The following is a 21,637-nucleotide window of genomic DNA, read 5'->3' on the forward strand; positions in this document are numbered from 1 at the left end:
TGGAGAAGAAGGTGCATTTGTGAGAAATGAGAAGTGCAATGTGACCAGTGAAGCAGCTAGTCTGTAAGGAGGCCTGTATAGATGAGAGGTTCTTTACTTTGGCTGCATATTAGAATCACCTGGGAATTTTTACACCAGGCCAATTAAATCAGAATCTCTCGGGGTGGGCTCCAGGCATAAGTGGTTCTTAAAGCTCCCCAGATGATTCCAACATATAGCCAAGGTAGCAAATACAGGAGAGCAGTGGGTCTCAAGGCTGGGTTGGCTGCATTAGAATCACCTGGGGAAGTTTTTAAAGTGCAGATTTCTGGGCCCCATCCCTAGAAATTCTGATTCACTGAGTCTAGAGAGAGCCAGTGTATGAGTGGTCACTGTGGGCTCTTCAGTGGGGAAGACTCCAGGGGATTACTCAGCAGCAGCGCCCAAAACAAAGTGCAAGAAGGGAAACTGGATTCCGCCCACGGACCTAGATACCAAGTACCACTTGTGTACTGGGGAGACAAAGCCACGCTCAAGGAGATGTTAGTCTAGTTGGAAGATAGAACAGAATGATATGAAATTGGAAGTGCCAGCTGTGCTGAGAGGCAACAAAAAGTGCTGGGAGGACAGAGGAGGGTAGAAGACAATAGAAAGGGGAAGATAAGACCTGTTTAGAGTAGTAAGAGCCTGGCCTGGTCTGGCCAGGGCCATGGGTATGTCCTGAAAGAAGTGGTGAAGCTGGGAGTCAGTGGCAGAGGGCCTTGTACCAGGCTGAAGAATCTCACCTTGACCCTGTAGTCCATGGAGAAATCAGTCCAACTGCAGAACCCAGGATAGACTGCAGGCAGGATGGTCAGGAGGCAGAGAGACGAGTTAGAAGACTGTCAGAGAGTCCAAGCATGAGCGGGTCCAACTACATTGGGAGAGGGTAGAGGACAAGGGGTACAGGAGGAGTAGGGAGGGAGTGAAGGACACTGGTAAGGCTCTAGATTGTTAATTGTACATCAAAGAGAGCATTTGCCTGGGTCATGTTCCCAATAACCTGGCTTTAATCGTTTAGGTTCACAAGAACGCCAGGATAAATTACGAGACATGGGCATCGTAGATATTCTACACAAACTGAGTCAGTCACCAGATTCAAACCTTTGTGACAAGTGAGTATGAATGTGAAAAGGCCTTGCTTTGGGCTGTGTTGGATTCTTTCGTGAAAGGGTTTGAATTGCTTGGTAATTAATGGCCATACTTTTAAAAATCTTTTAGATTCTTAGATTTTCTTCATAATTTTCTATGAGCCACTGTACGACATTTGAGTGAGCTGTAAACTAATGATTACCAAATTATTAAAGACTCTCATCTTACTGTGAATTCACGTGAGTCTGGGCCATCTTAGCGGATTGGATCCAGAGGCCATTTGCGTACATTCGCCTGATCATTAGAATAGACATGCATGTGGCATTTTGGAAAGCAGAAAAACCAGTAATGCGAACATTCATTAGCTCAAAACCTCACTCAACACCCGTTTTGTGCCAGGCTGGCCCAGCTCCTGGGGATACAAAAGCTACCACTAAGGAATCACTGTCCTCAAAGAGCTCATCATTTCCTGGCAGAGTCAAGAGTTATAATCAGATACTCAGCCAACCTCAAAATAGCCGTAAATGCTCTTCCTAGGTGTGTGTTCTCCCTTGTAACAGCCTTCACTTTCCATTTCACCTTTGTATAATAACAAATCAGGGAACATCAGTACTTTGAGTCTCTAGACGCTTGAGCATGGCTTAGAAGCCCTTCAGCCCTTAATGGTCTGGCTCTGCCTTTCTCATCTTCCCTGCACCCAGCATGTACACCCCATACTGCAGCCATACCTGTCCGCTTACAGTAGCACACCTTCGTGCATTTACACATTCTGTTCCATCTACTTTGCTATCCCAGTCTCCTCTCCTCTGAGTCCCCATTCATTCATCAGATATCTCTTTTGAATACCTGCCTTCTGCCAGGCATTGTTTTAGGCACTGGAGATATAATGGTGAATAAAATTGATGAAGTCTTTGCCCTCGTGTAACTTACATTCTAGGATAGAAGATAGATGATAAGCAAATGAATACGTAACACAGTATCAGGTGATGAGAGGTACCATGAAGAAAAATAAAGCAAGGTGAAGGAGTGGAGAATCAAGAAAATTTATTTTAGGTTAGCCAGTAAAGATCTCTCTGAGGATGACATGATCAGAGACCTGAATGAAATAAGGAAGATTTCATCTGGGCAAATGCTTAGAGGAAGAGTATTACAGACAGGGGTGATAGTGGGTTTAAAGGCCCTGAAGCAGGAGTGAACTTGGTATGTTCAAGGAACAGCAAGAAGAACAGAGGGTTAATGAAAAATATTGAGAGGGAGAATGCTAATAGGTGGAAGAATCCAGACCATGAAGAGCCTTGTAGGTAAGGTAAGGACTTTGGCTTTTATTCAGAGTTTAATAGGAAATCATTGGAGACTGTTAAGGAGAGGAGACATTATCTGATTTGAATTCCTTTTTTCCTTTTCCTTTTTCTTTTTTTCTTTCTTTTCTTTTCTTTCGAGATGGAGTTTCACTCTTGTTGCCCAGGCTGGAGTGCAATGGCGTGATCTTGGCTCACTGAAACCTCTGCCTCCTGAGTTCAAGTGATTCTCCTGCCTCAGCCTCCCAGGTAGCTGGGATTACAGGCGCCTGCCACCACGCCCAGCTAATTTTTTTGTATTTTTAGTAGAGACAGGGTTTTACCATGTTGGCCAGGCTGGTCTCAAACTTCTGACCTCAGATCTTCCACCCACCTCGGCTTCCCAAAGTGCTGGGATGACAGGCGTGAGCCACCACGCCGGGCCCTGATTTGAATTTTTAAAAGATCACTCTGGTGACTTACAGAGAACCATCTGTAGGAGGGCAAGAATGGAGGCACAGAGACCAGTTAAAGGCCATTGTAATAATGTCGGTAAGGGAGGGGGGGATTAGTATTGGAAGTATTGAGAAGTGGTTGGATTCAGGATTTAATCTGAAGATAAGCACCAACGGGACTTACTCACAGATTCAGTATAGGATGTTAAAGAGAGGAAAGGAAAATGTCTAGGGTTTTAGCCTGAGCAACTGGACAGAGGGTGTTGCCATATACCAAGATGGTGAGGAATATAGAAGTGGGTTGCGGTAGGGAGCATCAAGAGTTCTTGTTTGGGTATGCCAGCGTTAAGATGCATATTACATATCCAAGGGACTTGGAAGAGCAGGGCTGTAAATCTGAATGGTATTTAAAGCCATGGAGCTGGATGAAGTCTCTTAGAGCAAGTAAAAAGAGAGAAAGGAGGACTAAGGACCAAGATCTAGAGTCCCTCCAGCATTTAGGCAGTGACGAGAAAGATGCAGCAAAGGAGCAGAAGGAACAGCTAGTGAGGCAGGCAGAGACTCAGGCGCATAAGGTGTCCAGAAAACAAAGCAAAAAGATGCCTGGACGGTGGCCGTTTATCCTTCAAAACTCATATCAGGTTGCTATGTCCTCCAAAAAGCCTTGCCTGACCCACTCTCCACCCTCCCCTCCAGGCTTTGCCAGGGATGCCTTTTGTGCTCCTTTAGCATCTGTAGAACACGTCACACTGTGTCTTGGCTGTCAGGTTGTCTGCTCCACTGAAGGGGAGAGGAACTTAACTAACTCCTCTGAAGTAAATGGCTCTTCCAGATTGTGAAGCACACAGGACAGGCTGGGCCTCTGCTTCCCCGAAGCTTACCATCCTGTAGGCTAAAGAAGAATAACTAGGCTGGGCGCAGTGGCTCACGCCTGTAATCCCAGCACTTTGGGAGGCTGAGGTAAGCGGATTATGAGGTCAGGAGTTCGAGACCAGCCTGGCCAACATAGTGAAACCCCGTCTCTACTAAACTCCAAAAATTAGCAGGGCATGGTAGTACGTGCCTGTAGTCCCAGCTACTCGGGAGGCTGAGGCAGGAGGATCACTTGAACCCGGGAGGCAGAGATCGTGGTGAGCCGAGATTGCACCAGTGCACTCCAGCGTAGGCAACAGATCAAGACTGTCTCAAAAAAAAAAAAAAAAGAAAGAAAAGAAAAGAAAAAGAGGAAGAAGAACTAAAAAACTGCAGCCCAAGGCTGCTGGTCAGATGAGTGTACCATCAAAGTCAAGTCCATCCACATGCTGAAGGCTGGATCTGAGCTTGTACCTTGAGGACCGGAACCTCCACCTCCACAGCTGCTGGCATAAACGGTGGGCTCTGTCAGCCCATCTTTTCTGCCTGAGAGCAAGGTTGTTCACTGGGGGTTTTATCTCATATTTATTCAGAAGTAAAAACAGATTTTACTTAAAATCATCTCAGGGATGACATAGGATGGTAAGATAGGCCTTACCAGCATCAAGTGGGATAGGTTTAGCCTCCTTGCTTAGACCACTCTGGTGCTGTTTTCACATAAGTTTTTAGCTCTTCTTAAATGTAAACCGTAAAATAATACAATCAAGGTCTGAGCTACCCAACCTGAGTCCATCTAAGAAAGGGTGATCTTGCCTCCAAAACCATTCTTCTAAAAAGATTCCTTAGATAATGACAGTAGAAAGACAATAAAGGTACAGTCTCTGAGACCCAAAATAATCAAACCTAGCCAACCTCTGAATAAGATCCAGAAGGAGTTTGAATTTGGCAGATTTAAAGAGCAATACAGAATTTCAATCAAGACCCTCAGTAAAGTACAGTAAGGTCTATCACCTGAAGAATATATCTCTCAGGTTCCTTTTGTCATTAAGACTTTGATCCTTTGACTTTCAGATGCTTACAGATGAGAAGCTATTGCTAACCAGCCCTCTCCACCCAGGCTTGGAGGGCGTCAGGGTTGCAGGGTCCCAGAGCTCCCGCCTCCATCAGAACTGCTCTTCTCAGCCTCTTTAAGTATTTGGGGAGTCAGGTGGATGGTCTGTGGCATCATTCATAAACTTGTTTCTGAAAATGTCCTTGTAGAACCCTACTTGCTCATAACTTGGAGATAATCTTTCTAGAGCTTTCTGTTCTGATGGATTGGACTATTCACAATATCATCTTTAGAGTCTTACATAATTGCAAGAATACACCTTAGTATACCACTTAAAAAACTGTTGTGTCCATTACTGCAGAAACTGCACTTGAATCCAGCTTATTGTATGCATAGTCTACTTGGTATTAGTTTGATCAGCTATTGTACCTGAACATTGTAGACTTTCTTTCCATAGCTTAGAAGAGACCATTGCTGAAACCTGACTTCCTAACTCCCACGATTACAGCCTCTTTAGAAACTTTACCATGTTTGTGATAGGAATAGTAAAGGGAGGCCTCCTTGGGCCCACCTCAAAGGAGGCCACTTTTACAAGGATCAGGATAGATTAAGTCACTGTTCACATTATTTTTTGGTTTGTTTTTGGGTTTTTTTGTTTGTTTTTTGTTCTTTTTTTTTTTTTTGAGATGGAGTTTCACTCTTGTCGCACAGGCTGGAGTGCAATGGCACGATCTCAGCTCACTGCAACCTCCACCCACCAGGTTCAGGCCATTCTCCTGGCTCAGCCTCTGAAGTGGTTGGGATTACAGGTGCCCGCTACCACACTTGGCTAATTTTTGTATTTTTGGTAGAAACAGGGTTTCACCGTGTTGGCCAGGCTGGTCTTGAATTCCTGACCTCAGGTGATCCGCCCTCCTCAGCCTCCCAAAGTGCTGGAATTACAGGTGTGAGCCACAGCAACCGGCCTACATTCTATCTTTTCCTTTCCACCTGGCCACCTTCTTCCCCCATCACCGTAACAACACACATCTCACATTGATCAGTTATGGTGTCATCAGGTGTGATGAGAAGAACAAGATGAAATTGTAGCCTTCTTCCACGGTTCTGAGGCATGTGAAGCATAAGACAGCCTCATCCCATGGGCTCTTGGCCCCTTCCATGCACCTTCTAATCACCTCAACACCATTTCCTTGGTCAGTTTTCTTATTTGCTTCTCAGAACCCTAAGTGTTCTCCCTAGTGTTGTGCCTCACTGCATAAAACCTACATGGCAGTAAGAAAAAGTAAAGAATGTAAGACCTATCACAACTATATGCCAGTGACAAAAGAAAACATAGAATGTCAGCACATACCAGGGACTGTGGAATGTCACTGAGCTGCAGCAGGTTTAAGTGCAGGAACAGCCCTCTGAGAGAGCAACAGGAAGAAGAATATAGCCAGAGTAGATTTCAGGTGTCTACCCACTGCACATCTCTTCCACTTAAGGTAGGTGCCCACCTGGGCTCACCCCAATTCCCTCTGGAGATTTACTTTTTTAGACTTCCCCAGCTATCATCATTGAACCATAGGGTTTTTTACCCCAATTACAATTCTGAGATGATGGCTAACAGGAATTTTGTGATTTCAGGGCAAAGATGGCACTGCAGCAGTACCTGGCATGATGGGAGTGCCCCTGGGCACCTGCGAGCATCCCACCTCCTTGTTTAAGGAAGTACAGGAACCAGCCTCATTTGATTCCTTCTATTTGCACAAGTCACCTTGGACTGCAGGGAGCTGTTTTGCAAAAGCAGTTTAGTAGGCTTAGATCTCAAATTCATCTTGAGAACATTTTTTTGAGGTAGTAATTTCCTCAGAAGACTCTTGTGTTTTGTTTTGTTTTGTTTTGTTTTGTTTTTTCTGAGCTACTCGGACTCTTTATTAGAACAATCAATCATTTTCCTTTGGACCTACAATTTTTGCCTATGCTGCAGCCACTTTGTGAGTGAGAATGAATATGTCTGTGTGAACACACAGGCATGCGTGTGTATGTGCACGTACATGGGCCAGAATGAATGGATGTGTGTGTGTGAGGGATACCTCAGATTTTTCTTTTCTTATTTTGTGTGAAAATCTCTTTTCTACAGATTTTCCAGGGTTTAAGCATTGCTTGCTGTATAAAAAACTTTACTGAATTATATACAGTTTGAATGAAATGTTATTTTAAAAACAAAACAATTGTTAAGTGTTCCATAAAGGTTATGTTGAATTTTGGTCAGATGAATATTTGTAAGTAAAAAATATATGCATTTCTGAACCTCAACTTACATAGATTTTCTTTATATAAAAAAAAAAAGAAAAAAAAAGAAAAAGTTGGCTATAGTTGGCCTGATTAACAGGCACTATACATGGTGCTGTGCAAAATAGTAAGCTAGCATCTTACTGCCGTCAATATTAGCAGGTACAGAGCCTTTTTTCATCCTAATTCAGTAAGTTCTCAGGCTTCCAAGTCAAATGGAGGAGTAAAGTGAGGCAACAGATTCACCATAGGCTTTTTGAAGCATCAAAGGGAAATATAACTACGGATAGTGAAAGCCCAGCCATGACCCAGATGGGCTTACCCTTGACAGGAACTGGGGACCAAGAGCCTCCCAATTGCCCTAACTCCTGTCATTGGTATTAGCAATATCTGGCCAGATTTAGAACCAGTCATGGAAACTTGTGCTCAAACTAAAAGTAGGTCATCACTTCCCAGAAACAGAACACCTTGTGCTTCCTGAAATAGCATATATCACTGTGAAACTAAAGAATATTCTACAGACACCCCTGTAGAAAGAAACAAAGAACAGGATAGTTTAGAAAGCTTTCTCTTAGCTGTATTCAGCAAATTTCATACTAGTTGCTCAGGATTGCTAGTTGGTATGCTTTTGTAAAACGAGATTGAAATTTAATAAAAGATGCAACTAAAATCTTTTCCTGCATGAAGCTGAAAGCACTCAAGTTGAGAGAGGGGCAAGGGAATCTCCCCAGGATGACTGAAGATGACTTCTTTTTACAGCAAGTACTGTTAGCCTTTCTGCACCCCTTAGCTTGGCCCCTGCTCCAACTTCTGGGTCAGCAGCAAGGTGAACTCAACAGAAGTTGCTCTTGACTGTTTGAAGGTAGAAGCAGCCTGCCTTTTCTCTTTGCTAAAAGAAGGTCAAAGGCTTCGCAACCAGGATGCAAGGTCTGCGGTCCAGAAGCTTGCGGTGAGTGTGTGCCACTGATGGAGCCCCAAGCCCACCCACCAGCCACTCCTGATGGGGTTGCTCACACTGCAGCTGCCCTATCACCACCCTGCACGTTCCTTGGAAGATTTAAATGTTTGGTTGCAAATGAATGTTTTAAAAATGTATTTAATGCAATTTTTCCTGCTCTCAACATGACCACCCAAGATTCAAACACAGAGACTTCCAAGTTATTATTTTTTCAGAACATCACTGATTTTAAAATCTGTCACAACAGGACTTGGTTTTGTGCAGATATCAGAGTGCTAATGTGAGAAACCCAGTTAAAAGAAAACTTAGTTTATTGGGAAGAAAGCCTTAGGCCCCCTCGTTTCTAGAACTGTGAAAATATCCTTGGTTGGCATTTTTAACACAAAACACTATAGTGTTGGTATTAAATAGTACCAGGTAAATATAAAGAAACCAATAATGAATTGCTGAGACAATCTTGAACCCAAATAGCATTAGAAAGCTGAAGGCCCAATGAAATAACACTTTCACACTTAAACTCTGTGGATAAATTTTGCCTGTGGGTATAAACAGATGGTCAAATTAAAAATGCTTTACTATAATTAACTTTTCTGATTTGAATGAAGGGAAATGTATTTATTGAAACAAAGCTGTTTGCTGCTTTATGCAGGTGCAGTGTTCAGTCAGCAAGGAAGTGGGAAGAGTGGACATGGTATTGTGTCTACACCCAAGTTCTTAACTAAGCTTCTCGCTCTAATACTGCATTCTGTTTCTCCTTTTGTGCCCTGATTGTAATCCAAAATTTATGAACTAGAAAAGAATGTCCAATTTAATAAGTTGCATTTTTTTTTTCTTTAAGCACTTTATTCAGAACAATACATGTTCTTCTGGTAGTGTTTGGATAATATGATTTTAACACATGCTAATAAAGCCAAGAAAAATCATGGCAACTTCTAAAAAGGAGTCTGTTTTCCAAATGTCTAGAACATTAGGAAACATCAGAAGATAATGTGTACACGCTTTTGGAACCTGTGATTCTTGGTAAATGAAGGGCTGGGAAGTGGCTTTGCATTTCAGAGTGGGACCTAGTGCCTTAAGGTAAGTGTGGCTCCCAGAGGCATCTGCAGCAGTCTGAGGACCCTTCTCTTTTTGGCCTCCTTCTGAAGGCCAGCAGACCCTTCACAGGTGGCCACTCCCAGCCACAAGATATCCCATCCCCAATGTCATGTCCACCCCCTCCATCCTCTTCTCCTTAGGTATGCCCCATCTCCACTGCCACCAGCTGCACAGTATGCAAGAGCTTGCTATCCCTCTGCAAGGACACACAGGTGCTCTTCGTCTACTACGCACTGCCACCTTTTCCCATCTCTGAATTGTAGGCACATCTCCTATCTCAAGGCCTCACTGGAAACAAAGCCAAGGACACCTGCGCCAGAGTGGCGGGAGGATGATGAGGTGGCTAGCAAGAGAGGGAATAATCATGGTGGGAACCTCTGAGAGGACCCAAGGTAAGGTGAAGAGAGTAGGAGCAGGGCCAAGCAGGCCCCTGTTTCCCATAACTACCACAGGAAAACTTGGAAGTGAGGCCTAAGGAGGGAAGGGGGACTCCCACCCCAGATCTTGATGGAGGGCTGACAGAACGGTTCCAATTTCTTGCCACCTGGGATAGGAACTGGTGCTGTCCCCATCCTGCCCCTTGCCTGTTTACTGGGCAGAGAGGCACATGTTTATTTCCAGCATGAGAGAAGGTCCAGGATCTGGCTTTAGGGAAGGCTGAGGGAACCCCCCAAGGGCCACTGAGTGGACTACTAAGCCACCTTTTCTCTATCTCTGCAGCCCCTGGCTCCTGGCTTTGGCAAGCAATCTGCCCTCAGGCTGAGTGGAGGTCCAGAGCCAGTCCTTAAATAAAACCCCCCTCCTTGACCTCGTGGAGCCCAGCCTGCCCTCCTCCTTGTCAGGCCCTCACACCCAGGAGCCGAGAGATCTTAAAGCCAAAAACAGCACCCATCCTTTACTTCCGTATTTGCTTCTGTTGTGTGAAACCAGGCCTAGGTTCTCCGCCAATGAGTTCCATCCTCTGGGAGTGGGCTGATATTTGAGCCACTCTCGGGAACCCCCTTACACCCCATTCCCCTGTTCCTTATGCCATGAAACTTGTGGACTCTTAGAGATGTCCTGCAATGCTGAACCCACAGCATCCCTGAGTCACCAGTAATGGGAGGAAGGGGCATGTCACCATTCCTCCCACTCCTGCCCCATCACCTAGTGCCCCACTTGCTTTCCCACTGCCCTGCCCAGCTACTTCATCCATCACTGACACAAGAACACTCGCCGCCGACAGGCTCAGTTCCCCAACCTCATTTTCCCCTCTCTCCCCTGCTTTGGGAGGTCCTGGTGGCTCCATCTCTCATCTCACCAATGTTGGAAGATCCTTGGCTTCCCAGATTCTGGGGAGATCAGATGGCTGTCAGCTGGGTGCCCCCCCTCCAAGTAGCTCATTCAGAGCCACACACACCTGTGGTGTGGAAGCCCAGGCATAGGGCTTCTCCAAGTCGTTTGCCACTCGTGAAGTGGGCACAGACCATATGGGCCCCACTCTTGAGCCCACTCCCAAAGGGAAGAGCACAGCCCCATGGTGGGCTGTGAGTCTGGGGATCTGGAATAGTGCATCCAGCTTCCTGACAGGTCCTGTCAGTGAGGGCTCTGTTGGGCACATTGAGATCCTGTACAGGTTCCAATGAGCACTGTGGACATGTGTGTTTCCATCCAGGGGTGGCACGAGGTCCTAGGAAGCACAGTGGCCTTAAACAGTAGGGCCTACTGAAGGTCACTGGCCTTGGTTCCCAACTGTGGGGACTGACTTATCTGTGTGTCCCCTGAGCACAGACTGTGTTGTGGTAGGCTGACGAAGTGTGATGCACCCACGAAAATGTCCTCTGGGAGCTAACTGCCCATTTAAAGAACTTCAAGTCATGGACAAAACCAGCAAGGAGGAAGACGCTGGCATTTGCTTCGTGGTGTAGAAGAAAATGGCCTTCTCCTCAGATAGGAAAAAGTATGCCGGCACTTGGCAAATTTACAAATAAAGTCGTTAGAGGGGGTGGCATTGTGTGCTAATAATTCCCAAGTGGTCATAATAGCTACTTTTTACTGAAATCCTGTGTCCCTCAAGGGAAGAACTGCAGAGGGATGGCTAAGCCAGGCAATTCAGTGGGAGCTGAAGGCAACCTGGCCCCACTAGGAGCTCTCAGCTTTTAAATTTAGGTGTCAGCCAGAATCAGAAGCCAGAGAAATGGGGGAGGGATGCGTCAAGAAAATTAGATGAACCCTGGTTCCAAATTTAATGTCTGAGCATTGCTTTATGAACATGCCCTGGTAATGGAGAACTGCAGATGGGGAAATCTGGCAGCATTAAATGACTGTTGGTGTGACTTGGGCAGGCAGTGTGAGGAAGCATTTGGAGCCTATTTATATCTGCCTCGGCATCAGTGTGCCTGGAAGTGTCATAGCCAATCTTGCTGCGCTGTTTTCAAGCTCATGGTTACCAAATTAAGTTCTAAAATTGTTTAATTCATAAGGTAGATTTATTGTTGGGGAAACACCATCTCATATAACCCAGTATCCTCTGAGATGACACTTATATCTCACAACAGGATGTAATAACTGATGTTCAATTATTTTGTAAAATCCCAAAGACAGAAAAAAAAAAACTGCGTTCTACATACTGTTTAATAAGGCAAAAAAGTATATACTATTCTCTTTCTTTACTTTTTTTTTTTATTATTATTATTAAGATGGAGTCTCACTCTGTCACCCAGGCTGGAGTGCAGTGGCATGATCTCGGCTTACTGCAACCTTCACCTCCCGGGTTCAAGCGATTCTCATGCCTGAGCCACCCGAGTAGCTGGATGACAGGTGCACACCACCACGCCTGGCTAATTTTTTGTATTTTTAGTAGAGATGGGGTTTCACCATGTTGACCAGGCTGGTATCCAACTCCTGATCTCAGGTGATCCACCTGCCTCGGCCTCCCAAAGTGCTGGGATTACAGGTGTGAGCCACTGCGCCCAGCCATATTATTTTCATTGTCTACAAAAGACAGCTAAACCAAAAAGTATTGGTACTCAAAAGAGTAAGTTCCGATTCCGGAGGTCTGTTTTGTGCAGTAGACCCCTGGTCACATGCTCTGGAAGAGCAGCACAGCCATCTCAATCCACATCCTCAGGAAAGCAAAGCGCCTCAGTGGGCCCCGCTGTTGCTTCAGCCTCACCGCCTGTGGGATGACAGATGTTTGGTAGGACTCCTGAAACAGCCCTGTCCCAGACCTTCTGTCCCACCCACCATCCACAAAGAAATGGGAAGTTAAAGGTCAGAGCAGGAGGGTCAGCAAAGAAGTCCTGATATGTGTTAGGGACCAGGAATTAAATAAATTAGAATGGATAACATTGAGCATTTAATTTGTGTCAGATGCCAGACCAAGAGCTTTACATCCTGTCTTTCATCTTCACAACAGCTCTATGATGAAGATTTTTATTATGAAGTTATTTGTGGTTATGACGAGTCTATCATTATCTCCATTTCACAGATGAGGAAACTGAGGCCCAGAAAAGGTAAGTAACTTTTCAGAGGCTCTTCAGCTGGGGAATAGTGGAGCCAGGATTCAAACCCGGGATTGTCTATCACCTTGACTCCTGCCTTTTTTTTAGCAGGAATAGTGCTAAGTACAGTGGAGGCATATGCTGCTCCCCAAAGCTGAAGAGAGAGTGACATATCAGAATAAATGGGCAGAACAGCACCCCAGCCAGGCTGCCAGTGTCCAAAGGAGGCTGTGCACTTATTCCCAGGATGTGGTCTGCAGATAGCCCCTTTTCTTATCACCTGAGGCCAAAAAGTCAGTCTCATGATCTTCCAGCACTCCCAACAGCCCAGTGAGAACTTCCCAGCCACCTGCCACAGACTTGGCTCTGAGTTACAGCTATTTGCTTCCAATTACCACCCCCCATTCCCAAAAGCTTGAAGGTGCCCCACAACCCTGGACACATAAGGAAATGCATCATGGACTCTCTGAGGGCAGGTCCCAGAGGAAAGCTGGCCTGGAGTGTCAGTGGGTCTCTGATCCACATAGAGCCACACTTGCCAAGAGTTCCTGGCTCCCTAGCCTCTGTGGCACGCTCAGCTTGTTCCTCAGCTGGCGGTGGGAATAATTCTACTTCACAGAGCAGTGGCAAGTCCACCTATTTTGACTTGGCTGCATTTCAGATCTTGAGACCATGAGCATATCAAACATTTAGGCAAATATATCGATTAAAACCCAAACATTTAGACACACATTTCAGATGTGAATGTGACCTCCCGAGAATCCAACCCTCACATCCTTTGGGTTTTCCCAAAATAATCATCTCCCAGCCTCTTCCACTCATTTCATGCTCAAACCAGAGACACGTAATGCAGCAGTTCCACTGGTTGTGGGGTAGACTGAGTCACATGGGCTCCGGACCCCTTGGGGATCTCACCCAGATTTGGAGGTGGCATTGCCACCTGGCATGCCTTTCCCAGAGGCTGTCCGAATGCTTCCCATGAAGGGAAGGTTCTAAACAACGGTCATGCATTGAAATGTGGGGTTGAGGGAGATGAAGTCACAGCAGGCTGCAGGTTGAGGGCCCTTCCGTATAGCTGCGTTTCTCAGTGAGCCCTTAGGGGCTTAACATGGAGTGTGTGGAGCAGGTCTGGCCTCTGACTGGCTTTGAGGTAGGCTTTCAGAAAGTTAATGAAATTTTCCCAATGGTTTCCACAGGGAAATGCAAATAAAGTACTTTTTGTAACAAAAATATGACTCCAAGATAAGCAGCAAAAAATTTAATGAGGTATTAAAAAGCAACACTGTTGCTCTATGAGAACACAAAACAGTTTAGTATTGATAATCAAGTTATATAATCACCTGTATTTTCAGAACAGGACTGTATTAGGTTGAAGACTTAGTTACCAAAAATTATCAATCCCCCACACACTCAAGCACATAGTCACAAATTCCTTGTATCTATGATTTAATAAAGACCAAGTCTGCCTTGATGACTTACCCTGAGGGGCTTCTGTATCTTTGTCTGAAAATTTCAAACTGGGGAAGAGCAATGCCAGTTCTCTGTCAGCATCTTCTCTGTCCCGGCTTCCATGGACGGCATTGAAGGGCATTTCTGTGCCGTACTGAGCTCGGAGACTGGGAACATTGGCAAAATGTAAAAGAAACAATTGTTTCATTTGAAAAGAAATGTTTTGCTTTCTGGCAACATGATCACCAACTACCAATCAGCACCCTGCATTCCTGTGAAATTGATTTCTTTGCAGGAAATACCAAGAACAGCAGCAATGATAATAGTAGCTGGCATTTATTTGGTCATGGCAGTGTGCTGGGCACATAGTTGGGTACTTTACCTACACAATCCCATTACATTTTCGCCACAGCTCTATGAGGGAGTCTACTGTTACCCCCATTTTAAAGATGCATGATTAATGGTGTAAGCACAGGAGCTGCCATTTTTTCGATATTACTACCAAAGGCCAGCACCATACCAAGTGTTTGATAAAGTTGTGCATAGTTATCCTTGCAATAACCTCGTAAGATAATATTGCTATGATTTCCTGTGTGTCAAGCACTACTCTCAGTGAGATATATACATGTATGTATACACAATCCTGATGGATGCTCATATCCCCATTTTATAGTTGAGAGAACTCAGGCTGAGAAGAGACTTGCAGTGACCTAAGATCTGAATCCTGAGCTGGCTTTCACTAGCCCAGCCTGCCTCATATATAAATGTTCCTGGTCCCCTACACCTACAAAGTACAACTGCAGTTCCTTGGCTTCTCTAATTTCTTTCCTGTTGTCTGGGCCTGTCAGCTTCAAAGGCCAAGGTAAAGTGGATTTGGATTGCTGGCGCCAAGCTAAATACTCCGAAGTCCAAGGAGCAGGCCAAGCAAGCCCAGTGCAGTGTGCAGAACAAGGTACTCAGATTCCCGAGGGCCTCAGGACACCCTGATGGGGAGTAGGTTTGGATGGCGTTGAGACTACAGTGCAGATTCTCAGGCCCTGGCCCAGAGTCTCTGATTGACAGGCTTGAATGGGGCCCTAGAATCTGTATGTTCCTGGGAGTACCCTGTGGAATCCTCTGGCCAAAAAGAGAAAACAGCGACTGAGGAATGAATCCAGAAGCAGCCTTCAGAAGAGGACAGAGCAGGAAGAGGAGGCAGCTCACAGGAGGCACTCAGCAAAGGCTGGGGACTGGAACAGAGGGGGAAGATGTCAGGGTCTCCCCAGATATATAAGAGAGAGGCTCCTGGCCATCAGAGAGTCCTCTGTGTTACCCGTGATTCTAGGCTGAACACTGAGTGGGACTCAGCCTCCTGGGATACAGGTTTTAAGATGGATGAAAGGACCACAGCTGGTGACATCACCTTTCAGGCTGCTCCCTCCTGGCCACATTGGGGTCACGGGGGCCCATGATGGTTCGCCAGGTAGTGACCACGTCCTCGAAGCCCTCAGTCCTGGTGAGGATCAGGAGGTGGCTCGGTCCACTGCACATGTGATGTACCAGCTTCTCAAATGCCTCCTAGGCACAGGGAGGGAAAACAGTGACCAGGGCAGGAGCTGCTAGGGCCTGCAGAGGATCAGCGAGCCCATCTCACCCACGGAATGGGAGGGAGTTAGTGAGCAGCCTTGCTACCAGCCAGCATGCCCGTGGCCACTCAGTCACTGCACCCTGTCTCTGCCTGGCCACCTCTGCCTGCTGTGGAGGGTGTCAGGGATGGGTGGTAGTGATGACCAACCACACTCAGAACTCAGAATGACGAGACTTTTAAGTTGACTCATTTGGGAATAAACGTGAGATTATATAAGTTAGGCAGAGACATTTAAAAGACCATATCTATGGAAATCGTGTGATGCTGGATAACCAAGGGCTGAAATATAGTTGGTACTTTTTTTCTTTTCCATGCAATGCCTCACAACCCTTCCTCCCTCCTCAAGTAACAACAGTACTCTGGTTTTCCTTTGGGGAACAGCCCTTACCCATTTCATTTGGTCCAAGTTTGACTGACAACCATGGGATGCCTATTCCCCAACACACACACACACCCCTGACCTGAGAGGAAGGGTTCTGACCCAAGCTAAGCCAAGAAGACTCCCAAGCAGGTGGGTTATCAGCAGAAGCAAATGGAAGGTAGTTAGATCTGAGTTATCCAACGGCAGTATCTAAAGTGATATGCTCGAGGCTTTGCTTCGAGATCCCTAGCTTCTTTTTGTCTCCAAGCCCTTCTCATTAAACTCTCCCTTCAATTCTGTGAGTTATGGACTCTCCTTCTAATAAATTCCTTAATTCATTTCTTAAAGTGAAAACCTTTTCTTTGCAACCAAAAAACTTTACCTGATACAGCCTATTGTCATTCTGAGAATAAATTCATGACCCACTTGCTGTTCCTATTTTGGTTCTTCATAATTTCTTCTGTCACAAACTGATATCAATCTATAAGCATAATGTTGGAGGAAGAGAAACGACAGTGTGTTGAACTTGTGGAAGTAGATGAGCTGACCTCTCCAGCTTTGTGTTGGTAGAAAAGTCGCACTTCTGCCTCTGTCATGGTTCTCTCTTCATTTGTTAGAATTTCAAACCCAGCTTCCTGAATCTGTAGAATATATATAAATATTCTAAAAGGGTAAATCAAGCCCAAATTCACATTGATTAATTAATTTAGTTGAAAGGTAAAAAATAAAGACAGGCAACATTAAAGGCTGTGGAGACACTGATCCCCACATTATCTGTCCCAATCAGATTTAACATTTTCATTTACTTGAATGGAGTTTGAGCGACAACCCCTTAGAAGTCATCTTTCTGCACTAAGATATCACTGCCCGGTGCCCCATCCCTGTTTATCCACAAAAGAGGACACAAGGACAGTGGTGCATGGTAAATGTTGTCTCTCTTACCTTCATGATAATCTCATCAGTCTTTCCATGGGCCACTGCATCTGGTTTAATGATGGCCAAGGTACAGGTCCTCTCTGATGAAACTAAGCCAAAAAATGGTGCTGTCAGATGCTGATGTTTGAGGCTCCTGAGAGGCCATCCACAAAAAACAATGCAACCTCTACACAAGGCTCCATTGCACCAAGTGCCAGGCACAGGCTTGGGCTGAGTTCCCTTCCCTGGCCTCTTAGTTTTGCCCCTGCAAACCTGGACTCTGGTGGATGCACCAGTCTGACTCCAGACCTGAGGCCAGACCTCAACCTCCATCTTGCTGCAAGGAACAGAGACTCAGAGACTGGCTCAGTGAACCTGGGCAGGTGGCAGAGGAGGAACATGGGGGAAGGGATTGCTCAAAGACTGCTTGGGGCCAGAAATCCAGAAACAACTGAATTGAGTTGGCCTGGGGAGTGGGAAGAAGAGGAGGTATAGGAGAAAGTGAGAGGGGAACCTGGAGCATGGGCAATACAGGCCTGGCTGCCCTCACCCTCTCATGATTCCCAGCCTCTACCTGCTGTCTGCCACGTGCTCTCCTTTCACTCTACTGGCTCCTGTGCCTCTGATACTTTTTCCCTTTCCTGCCATGTGGCTAAAAATGGCTTCTCCAGGCCCTGAGTCTGCATGATGTTCCATGACTTCTCAGCTCCAGCGCATACTACCAGATTGCAGTTTCAGTAGTCTGTCTCCATTCAAGTTCTCCTGAGAGAAGCCAGATTGCCCCACTCATTGGTTTTAGCCAAGATACCAGCCCTAGCTCACTGGCCAGTCTGCTGATTGACTGCCCTTGAATAAGCATCCACCAGTCCAATTAGCTATGACAATGAGGGAGGTGCCACAGGATCAGAGTCCACTGCTTAGGCCCACAGGAGCTGTAGGGAGGTCTGTGTCTAGTCCATGAGCCCACCTCCATTGTCCTCCTGCTTATATTATATAAACTTGTCTTGGGTGAGTTATCTACACTCTCCACAGAATCATCATTCTCTCACCACCTATTTTGTTTCTCGGCTTTTACATTGGTTGTGTTGAAATGAAACAAGACAATATCTACATTTAACGAGGGCTTCTACTCTGAAAAATCTCAAAAACATGTACTGCAAATGTATAAATCATTTCAAGCAACAAATCTGTTATTTCTTTCTGAGATTACTATTTCTAACATGTTATGAATATTTAGATTTTAAGAGAGTTTTACAATAAATTTCATTATAAATTGATTAGTGAGATCACCTAGAGGTAGAGGAAGAAAAAAGAGACCAAAGCAGGGGCCTGGGATGCTCCAGGTTAAAAGGGCAGCACAAGAAAAGAAGCCAATGAAGGAGAAACTGAGGAGAGGCCAGAGACATAGAAGGAAAACAAGAAAAGTTGTGACATCTCAGAAACTGGAAGAGAAGGTTTTGAGAAGGAAGACATTGTGAACATCATCCCATTCTGCAGAAAAATCCCATAAGATATGCACTGGTAACCACCTGTTGGTGCCACCAATGAGCACCGTTTCAGGGAGTAATGAGCGCAGAGGCCAGATTGCTGCAGGTCGGGGCATGAATGGAAAGTGAAGGTGGCCTAGAGTGTGGACAAAGGAAGCTTGGCTGTGAATAAGAGGAAGGCTAAGGAAGGGCAAGGGCGGTATCTTAGATGGTTTTCTAGGTGGGAGAGACTTGATTTGGGAGGAAATCATGGAGGAGGGAAGAAAGAGGAGATGATGCAACAGGGGAGCAACACATGTCTCCTGCAGAATCACAATCACTGATTTTCTCTTCACCCTTGAAATTTTGCTGTCCTAAACTGTTCCTTCTCCCTTGTTAGAATCCAACTCAAACAATTCTTATTCTCCACACATGCAAAAACAGCCTTTCTATTTCAAGCAATAATTTAAAAAATCTTCCTCCTCTTATCAACACAGTTCCTGAGCCTAATTCTGGTTTTCCCTTGTGTCTCAGTTACCACCAAGAGACACCGTCCCAGCAACAGCCTTCCTAACTGTTAGCTTTTCTTCATTCTGTCAGGTCAAGTTGTTCTCATATGAAGGGTTCAAGAAGTACTGTGATACCCAGGAGTGTAAAATCTGCAAGTTAATATTTGGGGAATACAGGAAAGAGGTTGTAGGGCTCTGGGAAGGAAAGGTTTTCTAACATTTAAGAAAGAGGTGAAAAAAGAAGCTTGAGCTTTTTTAAAAAGTTCAAATAAGAACTAAGGAAATAACAGCATCATTGCTTTCGATTATTGGTGTTGCTACCCTCCAGTTTATTACATGCAGCTTTTTTGATGCCTGGTAATTGTGATGAAAGTCACACGTGTTATATTTGAACATAATCAAAACGCTGTGAAATGTGCCCACAATGCTGATAAAGATCCAAAAAGATATTTGACACAGTATGTTTGAAGTCAAGTGACTGGAGACAAAATATTTTATGGTTAAGCTTCCCAGAGTCTTTCCAATTTATCTAGCAACAGGCTTCTCAATAGAAACTATATAGGCCAGGAGGCAGTGGAATGACATTTCCAAAATACTGAAAGAAAAAAAAACTGTCATCCAAGAATACTGTACCCAGCAAAGCTATCCTTCAAATATGAAGGCAGGCCAGGCATGGTGGCCCAGCACTTTGGGAGGCTGAGGTGGGCAGATCACCTGACATCAGGGGTTCAAGACCAGCCTGACCAACAGGGCAAAACCCTGTTTCTACTAAAAATACAAAAAAAAAAAATTAGCTACGTGTGGTGGCACATGCCTGTAAACCCAGCTACTGGGGAGGCTGAGGCAGCAGGAGAATCACTTGAACCCAGGAGGCAGAGGTTGCAGTGAGCCAAGATTGTGCCACTGCACTTCAGCGTGGTTGACAGAGTGAGACTTCATCTCAAACGAAAAAAAAAAAAAAAGAAGGAATGCCTAAGGAAATCTTTAATCTGAAAGAAAAAAATACTAATATGCAAAAAGAAGACATTTGAGGTATAAAACCCACTGTTGGCTGGGCACAGTGGCTCATGCCTATAAATGCTCCCAGCATTTTGGGAGGCCAAGGCAAGTGGATCACTCGAGGCTAGGAGAGCAAGACCAACCTGGCCAACATGGTGAAACCCTGTCTCTACTAAAAATACAAAAATTAGTTGGGCATGGTGGCACACGCCTGTAATCCCAGCTACCCAGGAGGCTGAGGCATGAGAATCACCTGAGCCCAGGAGGCGGAGGTTGCAGTATGCTAAAATCGCACCATTGCACTCCAGCCTGGGTGACAGAACTAGAGTGAGCCAAGATCATGCCACTGCACTCCAGCCTGGGTGACAGAGCTAGACTGTCTCAAAAAAAAAAAAAAAAAAAGCCAGATGCAGTGGCTCATGCCTGTAATCCCAACACTTTGGGAGGCCAAGGTGGGCAGATCACCTGAGGTCGGGAGTTCCAGACCAGCCTGACCAACATGGAGAAACCCCATCTCTACTAAAAATACAAAATTATCCAGGTGTGGTGGTCCATGCCTGTAATCCCAGCTAATTGGGAGGCTGAGGCAGGAGACTCACTTGAACCCAGGAGGCGGAGGTTGCAGTGAGCCAAGATCATGCTAGCCTGGGCGACAAGTGAAACTCCGTCTCAAAAAAAAAAAAAAAAGAAAAGAAACCAAGACCCAACTATATGCTGCCTACAAGAAACCCACTTTATCTATAAAGACACATAGACTGAAAGTGAAGGCATGGAAAAAGATATTCATTGCAAGTGGAAACCAAAAGAGAGCAAGAGAAACTATACTTAGATCAGAGAAGGTCACTATATAATGATAAAGGAGTCAGTTCATCAAGAGTAACAATTATAAATATCTACCCAACACCAGAACACTCAAGTATATAAAACAAACATTAATAGATCTAAAGGGAAAGATAGACTGCAATACAGTAATACAATACGACAATACATAGGGGACTTCAACACCCTACTGTTAGTGATGGACAGATCATTCAGACAGAAGACAAACGTCATAGTCAAACTGCATACTAGACCAAACAGACCTAACTGATATTTACAGAAGATTTCACCCAACTGCTACAGAAAAGACATTATTTTCATCAGCATGTGGAATATTCTCCAGAATAGAGCAAATTATAAGCCACAAAACTAGTCACAACAAATTTAAAAAAGCAGAAATCATATGTATCTTTTCTGACCACAGTGAAATAAAATTAGAAATCAATAGTAAGAGGAACCTCAGAAACTACACAAACACATGAAAATTAGACAACATACTCATGAACAACAAATGCATCAGAGAATAAATTAAAAGGAAATTTTTAATTTATTGAAACAAATGAAAATGGAAATACACATTCAAAATCTACAGGATACAGTAAAAGGAGTAATACAGTAAAGGGGAAGTTTGTAGCAATAAATGCTTACATCAGAAAACGTAGGAAGGCTTCAAATAACCTAATGGATGCACCCAAATGCGCTAAAAAAGCAATAACAAACCAAACCCCCAATTAGTACTAGAAAGCAAGTAATAAAGATCAGAGCAGAAATAAATGAAATTGAGCCTAAAAAATACAGAAGATCAATGAAGCAAAAAGTTGATTTTTTGAAAAGATAAAATCAACGAACCTTTAGCTAGACTAAGAAAAAGAGATGACCCAAATAAAATCAGAAAGAAAATGGAGACATAACAACTGGAAACCACAGAAATATAAAGA

At 44.7% G+C, this 21,637-nt stretch overlaps 2 protein-coding genes across 16 annotated transcripts in view; one reads left to right on the forward strand and one right to left on the reverse strand.

The window, feature by feature from the left end:
- Positions 1 to 7,043, forward strand: part of ARMC8 (armadillo repeat containing 8) — a 110,923-nt gene extending 103,880 nt beyond the window's left edge. For all 6 annotated transcript variants that reach the window (XM_019024061.4, XM_031009291.3, XM_031009290.3 and 3 more), the window contains 2 exons: positions 1,040 to 1,133; positions 6,372 to 7,043. In XM_019024061.4, the coding sequence (XP_018879606.1) occupies positions 1,040 to 1,133; positions 6,372 to 6,405 (128 nt within the window). In that variant the 3' untranslated portion in view covers positions 6,406 to 7,043. The remainder of the gene's footprint in view (positions 1 to 1,039; positions 1,134 to 6,371) is intronic.
- NME9 (NME/NM23 family member 9) overlaps positions 1 to 21,637 on the reverse strand; it is a 75,153-nt gene that overhangs the window by 34,764 nt on the left and 18,752 nt on the right. For 3 of the 10 annotated variants that reach the window (XM_063704241.1, XM_055383423.2, XM_019024065.4), the window contains 5 exons: positions 16,934 to 17,016; positions 16,540 to 16,632; positions 15,406 to 15,560; positions 14,034 to 14,170; positions 8,905 to 12,229 (listed from right to left, as the gene is read on the reverse strand). In XM_063704241.1, the coding sequence (XP_063560311.1) occupies positions 12,165 to 12,229; positions 14,034 to 14,170; positions 15,406 to 15,560; positions 16,540 to 16,632; positions 16,934 to 17,016 (533 nt within the window). In that variant the 3' untranslated portion in view covers positions 8,905 to 12,164. Of the gene's footprint in view, positions 1 to 487; positions 893 to 8,904; positions 12,230 to 13,798; positions 14,171 to 15,405; positions 15,561 to 16,539; positions 16,633 to 16,933; positions 17,017 to 21,637 lie in introns of those variants that run through there. The other 7 variants (XM_055383427.2, XM_019024066.4, XM_019024063.4 and 4 more) reach the window with 3 other exon arrangements.

Source organism: Gorilla gorilla, chromosome 2 (assembly GCF_029281585.2).
Source record: "Gorilla gorilla gorilla isolate KB3781 chromosome 2, NHGRI_mGorGor1-v2.1_pri, whole genome shotgun sequence".
Classification (NCBI taxonomy): Eukaryota; Metazoa; Chordata; class Mammalia; order Primates; family Hominidae; genus Gorilla; species Gorilla gorilla.